This window comes from Poecilia reticulata, linkage group LG4, assembly GCF_000633615.1.
Source record: "Poecilia reticulata strain Guanapo linkage group LG4, Guppy_female_1.0+MT, whole genome shotgun sequence".
NCBI lineage: Eukaryota > Metazoa > Chordata > Actinopteri > Cyprinodontiformes > Poeciliidae > Poecilia > Poecilia reticulata.
In genome coordinates, this window is record NC_024334.1 from 17,962,030 (window position 1) to 17,973,496 (window position 11,467).

The window sequence follows — 11,467 nt, forward strand, 5'->3', positions numbered from 1 at the left end:
TTAGGAAAATATTCACATGCCTAGAACTTCGCCTCCACAATTTGACTAATGGTTTCCCACAGACTCTCACATATTTAATTTCCTTTTATGTGTGGAATATATATGTTTAATAAATTTTAATATTATTGATTTGTATTGATTCTTGTTATACTCTAATGCAGAATTACAATATAGCATCAGAACAATAAAAAAATAATTTTTAAATCAGAAATGTATCCTCAACTAAAAGTATGTCTGATACTTGCTTAAAGGAACTTTTAATTTATAAAATGAGCTTTAATTGAATATGGCTGCATGCGTGTGTACTAACTTGACATGTTGGAGCATTTTTGTCTTCATAAAATTTCACCAACACTTACTACCGCCACAGTTCTTGTCAACTCTCCAGGCTTTATTTTAATTATTCTAAATACTTCGCTACATGTTTGTTTCATACTTCCTTACCAACGTGTGTGTGTGTGTGTGTGTGTGGTCTAAAAAGCTGTCTAGCAGGTTAAACCAAACTCCACCTATAATGTGGATCCTCACCTGATCTTTACTGACCCACACTGAAGAGCCTGGAGTCTGCACTGTTCCTTCATTAACTCCTACCCGCGGTATTTATTTTTGATTTTTGCTGACCTAAAACAGGAGATCAGGTATGGCAGAACAAGCCGCAGCATGACTGAACTTGTGGAAAAGTGTGCGTACGGCGCGGCGCTGGACGAGGAAGTGAGGCAGAACCGACATATTTTTCGTGTATGCGTGTGGAGTGTGCCAATAATGGACGAGTTTCGCTTTTCCCAACTGAAAAGCCAGTCGCTGTAGGAGCCGTTCCGCGGTCTTTGTATGCGCTCTTGTGCGCCAGGGAAGGCGCGATGCCGGCGACACCGTGGCGCGGCGCGGCGCTGCTGCTCTACTGCGTGTGTTTGTGCGCCGCTCTGGGTAAGTTGACCCGGCCTTCTGCCCACGCTGCGGGTCGCACCGACCGACCTCATTCATCTCTTTCTGTTTCTCTTTCTGCACAGAGCCGCGAGACTGCATCCTCGGTGAAGTGGGAGAGCCGGTGCTGCTGCCCTGCCACCCTAACTTTGGGAGATTGTTGAACTTTTCCGTTGAGTGGAGGAACCACGACAAAGCCGTGTTCAGATCGCTGTGGGACGGGGATGGGAACGTGGAGACGTGGAGCGTGAATTATGCCAGGATTCCCACAGACGCAGCGACCAGTGGAAACTTCTCCCTGGAGCTGCCGTCAGCTCAGCCCAAACACGACAGGAGCCGATACAGCCTGTTCCTGCTGTCAGGGGAGAACCAGAGCGCGCCTGCGTGTACCAGGTGTCTCAGGGTCGCAGGTTAGTTCCATAACATTGAAATAAATCAGTTTAAAATGACTTGACATAATAAACGAAAACAGAGAGGCGCCACAAAAACTGTGTTACGTTGTGAACCCTTTTTTCCTAGTTTTGGTGATTCTGCCTTACATGTGTGATCTGGTCTACCGGACTTAAACGGGCAGTTTTATATGAAATCGACTTTTTCAGCTTTAACATCATGTTATAATGTTATTCCCTCATCAAAAACATACATGGAGTGTTGCTTTGATTATTTCATGCATGTTTGAGCTGAATGGCAACCATTCAGCTGGGCAAAACGCCTGAGTGGACGAAGCTCCTCCTCTTCCCCCCGCAACGCCCCCACTCAGCTCCTTCAGACTAGCCAGCAGCAATTAGCAAACACCTGGTGGAACTGCGCATCTGCTGAGATCATAAAAGGAGCTAATTCTCTGATAAAAAATGTTGTTAAAGGGTTAATAGAGGAGCCATGTTGTGATGACTTCCCAAAGAGCAGGACTTTTTAAAGAGACGGAGGCCTAATTGCAAGACGTTAAACCAGGGAGTAAAATTTATTTTAAGTTGTAATCGACATATGTAGCATTTTTATAACAACTGAAGTTAGTTGATTGTGTTAATAAAATGGCTTCATGTGTCTGAAAAACACATAACACTGCCCCTTGAAGGCTGGTGACTGGACATACACAGTCAATGTGCACAAGCGGGGGTAAGCTACTATGTGTCACCACCAAAGAAACTGGTTGTTAGTGTGGTATCCAAGCATGTTGATGGAAAGTTGAGTGGAAGGAAAAAAATGATGTAGAAAAAGGTGCATAAGCAATCCATACTAGAGTCTAAACTCCGTGCAGATCTTTACCAAGAAATTTTACAGCACCTCATGCTTTTTGCTTTCTACTGACAAGCTTAACGAAGATGTTCTTTTTCTTGTCAAAAGCGGAAAATCAACATAGTAAATTTTACTTTTTCAATTTAACCTTTTCAATTATATCCCAATTTATTCAGATGCACTTACAGTTAATAATCACAAAATCATTTAAAAAGCCTTACGTTTGTGCGTTTGTCGCTTTCGCAGCCAGCTTTAGGATCCCTGAGGTGAGGAAGGAAGAAGGCACAGAATGGTCCTACCTGTGTCGGTCGTATGGGGGCTACCCAGAGCCTGCCGTCTACTGGCTCATCAACGACGGCCGACAGCCCCCCAACGGCTCCGTGAGGACCTGGGCCCAGGCGCTCCCTGACTCCCATCTATACAACGTCACCAGCCAGCTGACCGTCAACGTTTCCAAAGACGACACAGTGTCGTGCACCATCAAGAACCCGTCCACGAACGAAACCCTGACGGTCAAATGTGAGTCTAACACTGGCGCTCAGTGAAGATGGTCCTTCTTCCAGTTAAACGGGATTGGTGTCAAACGTGCAGCAGAAATCTTTCTGCCGCAGACATTTTCGTTTGTGCCGCTATAATTTTGAAGATGTTAAGATATGTTTCTAGAGGCCATCAAAGGTCAAGCAGTCAGCCCACATTTACAGAATCAAACAAAGTATTTGGTCCGTCAACTGTGATAAGTTTATGCAGCAAAAAACGTTTTGTGCTGCATTTCTGTTTGTTTGTGCTGTTATACTTTTTAAGACTTCAATATAAATGAGATTTAAAAATTCTAACAAAATTGATATAAACTTGTTTGTGCAGCAAAAAAAATTTTGTGCAGCAAATGTTTTTATGTTATTATTTTTAAGATTTCAATATAAATGCAACATTTACAAAATCTAACAAAATTGATATAAATTTGCTGTGGTATGTTTGTGCTGGTTTGTGAAGCAAATATATTGCAGCACAGTTGATTGATGCCAAATTTGTTTGATTTGGTACATGCAGGGGAGGGAGGCTGGTTGACCTTTGGAAACATTTACCAATATCCCAAATAGTGGCACAAACAAAAAAAAAATTGCTGCACAATTTTGTGCAGCAAAATTTTATTGGCGCCAATTTTATTTAATTCAAAGAAGACCTTCTGTCAGGTCTTCTCAGTGGGATGCCAGAACACGCCGTAACTCTGTTCGCTGTTTGGACTCACAGTGGGAGCCAGCAGCAGTGGGAGTCGCGCGTCGCAGGGCATGTGGATCTTCAGCACAGTCCTGTGCGTGGTGGTCGCCATAATGGTGCTTTCCGGGATCTACTATCAGATTCACCTGGACAAGATAAGCAAGATGAGGAAGAAGGAGTACGAGGAACCACGGAGAGGTGAGCCAATCGATACTTTTCCGGAAAGCGAAGCGAGGAAACCCGTGAATGCTTTTCAACTCAGGCCGTCGGAGTTAGCATGAAACGGCATTTAATCTGCACTGATAGCTGTATGACTAATAAGTAGAGATGTGCCGATCAGGTTTTTTCCTGCCGATTCCGATTCCAATCACCTATGAGGGCAGATCACGGCCGATCACCAATACCGATCACATTATTTTTTTTTTATCATAAACACTACCGGTTTCATTATGTAGAAAAAGGAACCATGAATTCACCTTAATTTAGACAAAAACTTGTTTTTAATAACTTTTTCCAAGAAGAAAACTAAAAACAGGCATTCTGCAAATTGTACTGCTATCGGTAATACTGTCTTTAACAGACTGATAACATATGAAGTCTCTGAAGAGGCTAAATAATGCAAAGAGCCAAATTAAAACCTCTCAACATTGCCAAAAAAATGTATGTATAAAACTTAGCATTCAAAGGCAAATACAAGTTCCATTACAATAAACAATCCTGAGTTACTGAATGAAAACTTCTTGATAGCATCGCGGCTAGCTGATTACTGCTAGTTCTGATGGGCTGTTTCTGACTGAGCGGAGTAATTATGCAGAGCAGGGAGAAGATCGATTATTTTTTCAGAGATTATCTGTCTCATGTTAGAACAGCAAAAGTTTTAATACGTATGTAAAATGTATTTTTTTAAGTTAGATGATGCAGCTTTAAGCAGAGGTTCAGTGTGAGAGTCACTACCAGGTGGAGCAGAAGCGGCGCTCCGTCTGTGAAATATTACTACCAGTAGCACGTAGCAGCGGTTCAACAGCGAGAGCAGAACCAGCGTCTTACATCGCAGCTCGATGACTTAAAATAATTTTGCGGGTTATTTGTTTAGCTTTGCTGTACACATTTGTTTAGCGTCATGCTAATTTGGGTGATCTGATTGCTCCATATGTCTTTTTTACTGCAGTGAGCCTCGATCTAGCCAAACTCCGTCAAGTATGGCATTGTTTTTATGCCATATTAGATTCGTCATGTTGATGCATTTTGACGTGCTTCACCCCACATGCTTCAATTTTCCGCCGCAACACGCAAACTTCCCCATTCACTCAGTGCGTTATAGTTTCACGTCGCTTAGGATTTGTTGCTGTGCGTTTGCGCAGCAACAAATGTGAAGGAAAGAGGAGACGAGCTGCGCAGGCAGGCAGAGAAATGAGATGCAGGTGATCGGTATTGGCAACAAGAGACCGTGATCGGCGATCACCGATCATACACTTTTTCACGGAAATCGGCCGATTATGATCGGTGGCCGATCGATCGGCACACCTCTACTAATAAGTTTTGTATGTTTCACAAAACTCTAAAGCTAGGTGTAAAACTCTAATACAGAAGTTCGTTTTATATAACTTTGTTCCTGCCTCTTCTTTTTAAATATCAATGTATGTACCTTTGTCTTTTGGGGGCTGTCAGTACAGAATGTAGCTCTGTAGGAAATTCATCATGTGCATTGAGTTGGATCTGTTTATTTACAACCTCATTACTCCTTAATTTCAGTATAACTGTAAATAAATTCCCTCTGACGGTGAATCCATTAAGATCCAGCATGCAAAGTGTCCAAACTAAGATTTGACTCCACCTTGATGTGTTTTGGCTACAGCTGTTCCAGGCTGAACCAGGCCAGGTTTATTTATATCTCTGAAAAGTTATTCAGGCTACTTTAACGTTTTCACATTTTTGTCACATTTCAACCACAAAAAGCAAAATTATGTCTTTTTTTTTTCCAAAATAAAAGTACGTGTGACATTACCTCTCTTTACTTTGATGCCCCTTAATAAAATCTGTTGAAAGTGGCTACTTTCAGAAATCACCTAATTAATAAATGGAGCCCAGAGTGTGGTTTGTTTTTCCTATAAGTCCAGAGTTTTGTTAGTGACCAGCAGATAGGTCAGGGATAAAGATGTGGAGCGGTTTAGGTTATACATTATCTGTTAGATCATGTTAATTATTCTGAAGGTGGTGGGAGAGGCTCTTAATCGTTTTGGTCAAAGATAAAATCAAACTGGTCTTAGATATACATATTAGTTTCTGGCATGTTAGTCTTTTAAGAGTTTGTATGCAACACACCTGCTTAGAATTTGAGCAGCAGTTGCTGGTTCAATTATTAACTGTGTTGTGAGCCTTTTTTTCTTATATTTTCATTAAAAATAAGATTATATTATTCTGTAATGACGTTTAGATTTTTTTAAAGCCTAAAAACATGATTAATAATGTGGTTAAATTAACCACAAAAATCAGTTTTAAGTGATTTTAGATGTTTGGAAAGTTGTTGCGATTCAGCAATAATTTCATTTAGAAGGAACGAAGGCAAAAGTGGCGTAAAATTATTTGGTAGAAAAGTCAACTTTTTCAGAATCTATGGCAAGATTTGGCCGATGCTGACAAACACTCTTCATTCATATAATTTTCCTCCACTTCTATCACAAGAAATCCCGATAAAATACATAACATGACAAAAAAAAGAACATCAAAGGGGTGTAAATACTTTTGTAAGTCACAGTATGGATGTGTAAACAATAAGCTCCTCTAACAACAGTGAGCCGCCTTGTGTTTGCTGCCGTGTCTGACTGAATGTTTGTGTCCATCAGGTCGACGATATCAGTACAAGCAGGCGACTGAGGGAATGATGCCAGAGCCAAAAGAGACTGACGTGTGAAAGAAAAGGACAAGAAAAGAGAAACGTTAATCTATGGATCCACCGCCACTTTTTTATAATCAGTCCCAACAAACAAACAAAAAAAGCACTGATATGTAAATAGTTCTGAATCATTACGTGTTGCATTTTCTAGATGCTTATTATCCTAAGCTTGCTGCCTTCTTTTTTTCTTAAATGTGCCGGCTGATTGATTCCAGTCGGAAATGACAAGGACACTAGTGGCACGGTACATTCTGTTCTTAATGAGAACATGCGTCTAATTTGCCCTCACGCTACAGGAAGGGAGGAAAAATGGGTTTTTGATGGTGAAGTCCAAAAATTGGGCAGCTAACTCCACAATGTAATGCTATTACTGGTCACTTATTGGTGTTTTGGGTGGTCATCATCCTGTTAAAGCACCAATTTTCTCTTCAGTATAACGCAGTACCACCATCTCGAGTATTTGGAACCAATTCCTGGTACGCAATAAACAGACCAGATGGTGTAGAATGAGAAGTTTCCACATATTGTGATCCCAAACCCATCATGCTTATAGTGTAGTGCAGCTTGAATTCAAATATTGGGGTTAATTGTTGGAATTATTTCTCTTCAGCAAACCACAAACTCTTGAGAACGTCTTACTTTTCCAACTGTGGGACATTATTGCTTTTTGCCAAAAATGTGGCTTCACACAGACATTGATAAATTCCTACAGTACTCATAGGTAACAGAAAAACTTCTCCCATCAACGCCTGTGTCTTTTTTCCACTGTGACTATTCTTTTATTCTTCGATTGGATCGCACATTTTTCATTTTCCTTCAAATCCTCCTGGTTTTGGTTCACACTTTAAAGCTTTTCAAACCATGTTAGCCGCACATGTTACGTTTTTTTCTGTATTTTTCACTTTCACCCCATCTGCCTTTAAAGTCAAGTAAAAACCCTCCTGTTTGATCAGGGAATGAAGAACCTCAAGAACTAATATTCTTATACTGTCACCACTGCTGATTTCTATTAAATTATTTGTAGAAATATGATTTCTATTGGAGAAAAAAACAAAGCACTGGCTAATCTGGTACTGCTTTTTGAACGCAGCTGCAAATGTTCTTAAGAGCAATGCAGTACTTTGATGTTTAGCGCTACTCTTGGCCATGGAGTTTATGCATTTCTTTATTGTGTGTGTTGTTCTTTGTTTTGTGAAGCACTTTAAATTGTCCATAAGCATTTTAGAGTTCCCTTTATTTAGAAGGGATTCTTTCTGAATAAAGCTCGTCTGATTTAATCAATGACGCATCTACATAAGTGAAGGTTTATAGGATATTTCCTTTTTTTTCAAAAAATTTAAAAGCCACAAGAGGCTGAAGGAAGGACCACAAACAGGTGCTTTGGTAACTTATTTAAAAAACTCCTGAATCTGTTTCTGAATCACATGTCGTACAGCTCCGTCTGTTACTTAGTATCTCTGAGTTAATCAACACTTTTTGTTAGTGAGTCTGGGATTTTTTTTTAAATTAACCTGGATTTGGATGAGAAACACACACGTAAAACTGCATAATTTAAACACAAGCTCAAATCTAATTAAATTTAAGAAGCTGTTCAGGAGGGAAAAAAAAGAAAAGAAAAGAAAAGTTGTCCTCGACCGTTTTCCCTCCCAGTTCGTCGTTCTTCACATGAAGGCTGGTCCTGAATTAGAGCTGGCTGGCTATCGCAACGGCTCCATCAAGCACTAAATATTGACAGCCAGTCTCCTCGATGACAAGAACCAAGATTATTTAACGTTGGGATTTTCCAAAATCACATAATTAGAGGAGCGTGATCCCGTTTGGAACGTTCAGCCCGATCCTTGCTGCATGGCCGTCACGGCGTAGAGGTCGTCCCGACGCTGGGAGCTGATTGGGATCTGCTGCCGGATGTCGGCCAAGTACTGCAGGTCTGGATTCGGGCAACACAACATGCAGAGTCAGAACATGCAGAACCTCATCACAGAGGAAAACACAGTCTGACATGTGGGAGGGAGGAAGGTAGGGAAGACGATCGGAGGGACGACATTTATGGTGGGGAATAAAATCTAGAAACAAAACTATTTCCTTTCTCCAGCCCAGATGTGGAAAATCCTGAAATCAAATCCCAAACTACTCCACAGTTTTACCAGACTGCTTGGAAGTGCTGTGTATCAAGTAATAATTTTTTCTTAGCTTCCTAGATCAAAGCTCAGATGGAGGGAAAGACCTCTGATTCTCACCGATATCGGCGTAGATGATGGATTCCTCATGCCCAGCCTTGGCGATGACCTCTCCCCTGTAAAAACATCCAAACACGTTCAGATCGGATCAAACGGCCACACAGAGCATCAGCAACGGTTTGCAATACGGCTCAAACAATTAAATTAGATTGATATTGCGTTTAATCTCTTATTCGAACAGTTATCAACCAATTTAGTAACCGATTAATCACTCACTCGAAAAAGGCCATTTTCTAGAAGAACAACACAGTTAGAGCGGTAATGAAGGCAAAACTGTTCAAAAAATATTTACATTTTTATCTTAAGATAAAAAAAGCCCTTGTTTACCAGGAAATATGTTCCACCCAGAACTCCTGAAGTGACACTTGTAGGTTCAAATTCTTTTTTATTATTATTTTAAATCTCCTATGAAGCAGGAGATCTTTGATTGCCACTTATTAAATTGGTTAATCCAAAATAAAATAAAATAAAATAAAAATAATCAACAGCTCAGTCCTTCACTGTACTGATGTCAAATGAAGCAGAACGGGCTGCAGCTTTTCATGGGTATTTTTTTTGCTACAAATGAAACGTTCACCAAATGAATGCTGTTACTGCATTTTAGGCATTACAATGTTTACTTTTCTTACTTAAAAAATGACTTGAGTCGCTGGTTTATTTACAGTTTTAACATTGTACAAATTACGCTTTAGTGGTTAAATGAAAAACCGTCACAGCGTGCCATTTTGTTTGATCCGGTTACACGACTCAGTAGAGTAGACTGATTAATCGATTACTAAAACAGTTTTAGCCTCAGTTTATAAGAGCACAAGTGTTTTCAAAACGTTGACCTTCAGCCTCGTCACATCTAACTGAATTACACTGTAATGATTTTGTTGTTTTGTTTTTTAAAGATAAAGATAAACTCAGAATAGGTGGCCATTCCCGTTGCCGGCCGTCTGTCTGTCCGTGCTCCTGCGGTCTTACCACGGGTTCACCACGGTGCTGTGACCCCAGGCCACATAGGACGCAGCTTCGTCTCTGGCAGGCGACGCTGTGGCCACGTACATCTGGTTATCGAGGGCCCTGCGTCACACACGGGAAGATGACGCAAAGGAATCTTGACTGGATTATTAAACGCGGCGGTGGATCTCGACGGCCGATGCAAACTTGCAGGCGGGCTCCAGTCTCACCTGGCCCTCTGCAGCAGCTCCCAGTGGGCGGGGCCTGTCATCATGTTGAAGGCTCCGGGGTAAACCAGCAGCTGGCAGCCTGAGCACAGAACAAGTTCTTCAGCCGTTCTGTCAGGCAAGTCCAAATGAGTCGTTTTCAGTCGCTTACCTTTCCTGTTGTAGAGCTGAGCGAGCTCCGCGAACCTCATGTCGTAGCAGATTCCGACTCCCACCCTACAGAACGCTGCCACAGCCAAGAGAACAGGGGAAGAAAATCTGAACAAAACAAGATTCATCTACTTAAAACTGGTCGAACCACATGAAAGTTCTAGATTTTGTTGTATTTTATGTGAAAGAGCAACCCTAGAGACGGAAATGCTCGTCAGTTCCATTTGCTTTGAGGTTTTAAATGGCAAGAAAGTTGCTGAGTTGGCAACAGCGGGGAGACGATTGTTAGCTGCAGACGTGACGTGGTGGGCCGGACTGTTGGCCAAACGTCTCCCACTGGAGAGAAGAGGAAGACTTAGGTTGATTTTTAGAACTTTGCTGAGGTAGATGAGATCAGCGTCGCATGTAATTATCGGCTGATCACTAAGCTTCCCAAAATTCAAGAAATCAGGGCAGATGCATCGTAGCTCACCCAGTTAATTATTTATCATTTTAAGTCAGTTATTAAAGGAAATTATGGAAGGTCCAAAGAGCCTCTTGTGGCTCTGCAACCGCAGGTCGCAGACCAATGATTACGTTATTTGACCCCCAAACATTCTTCAGATTTTTAGTTGTAGAAAAATATGAAAAAAAAAAGGTTTTGTTTTTTAATTTCAAGTAAAATACCATAAGGCGTGCGATTCTAACAGTGATAGATGTGGAAAAGCTCCAGGTGCATAAAGACAGCCGTCCCCATCTGCCACTCACGTGTGTCGAACGTGGACAGACTGTTCCCGGGGCTCAGCGTCTCAGACTCCTGGAAGCGGATTTTCCCTGGAACGTCGATGTCGAACAGGTGAATCTTTTGGGAGAGAGGGGAAGAGGGGTTTACACAAACGCAGCGGGCGCTGGGGCACGGCTCCGTCTGTGAAGGAGACCTGCGCAGGTGAGGAACACGCAAACCTTCCGGTGCTTGAGAATCAGCTCTCCTTCAGGACCGAACACGGCACAGGTGTTGTACAGCTTCCCGCTGTCCTCTTCAGGGATTGAGCCTGTTCAACAACAACAAGGAGGCTTCAGTCATTCATTCATATGAACATGGAAAATGGTTGGATTGTTTGCCAATTGTTTCTTAATTTGCATTTGTTTTCCCACAGTCTTTCCACTGACCCAGCTGCTCCAGGTTATCCGGTTCATCTGGTTTCTTTTCTATTTTATCAGCGACTCAAATGTGATGATGATCAGAGATGTTTTGACCAACTCTGAGAAAAAGTTTTAAAAATTATGATCAGCTGCAATCTTCTTATCTATTATTCAGTATTTTCTGGAAGAGGAAGTTAACTAAAACAAAGAAAAAACGGATTTCCATATAATACCATTTCCCTCTTCAATTTGGATTATACATAAAACATCCTCTAGATGGCAGCATACTTTGCCCTAAGTGTAGAATAATTTATTTAGCTTCTTGAGAAAACATATGAACTTACTTCCACTATGTCTAATTATAAATTTGCTACACCATAAGAGAGCTTTGCTCTTTATTTTATGCATTATATTAATATAATGTGATTTTATTTCAAATGCATCTAGAAGACCAATTTTTGTGTTCACTATTTGTTTTCCTGATACACTAATGCAGATACTAACCAGTATTTTCCCCATATATA

At 41.1% G+C, this 11,467-nt stretch overlaps 2 protein-coding genes across 2 annotated transcripts in view; one reads left to right on the plus strand and one right to left on the minus strand.

Annotated features, from left to right (window-relative positions):
- The first annotated feature begins 505 nt into the window (after positions 1-505).
- Positions 506-7,865, plus strand: LOC103463898 (CD276 antigen-like). The gene is made up of 5 exons (XM_008407605.2): positions 506-924; positions 1,008-1,331; positions 2,404-2,676; positions 3,406-3,570; positions 6,216-7,865. Exons 1-5 carry the CDS (start codon positions 741-743, stop codon positions 6,281-6,283), a joined length of 1,014 nt encoding a protein of 337 aa, XP_008405827.1. The 5' UTR covers positions 506-740; the 3' UTR covers positions 6,284-7,865.
- nit2 (nitrilase family, member 2) overlaps positions 6,316-11,467 on the minus strand; it is a 6,344-nt gene continuing 1,192 nt past the window's right edge. Inside the window, exons 4-10 of the mRNA XM_008407606.2 lie at positions 10,764-10,852; positions 10,569-10,662; positions 9,823-9,897; positions 9,675-9,753; positions 9,469-9,567; positions 8,503-8,558; positions 6,316-8,192 (exon numbers count right to left, since the gene is read on the minus strand). Of these exons, the coding sequence (XP_008405828.1) occupies positions 8,092-8,192; positions 8,503-8,558; positions 9,469-9,567; positions 9,675-9,753; positions 9,823-9,897; positions 10,569-10,662; positions 10,764-10,852 (593 nt within the window). The 3' untranslated portion in view covers positions 6,316-8,091. The remainder of the gene's footprint in view (positions 8,193-8,502; positions 8,559-9,468; positions 9,568-9,674; positions 9,754-9,822; positions 9,898-10,568; positions 10,663-10,763; positions 10,853-11,467) is intronic.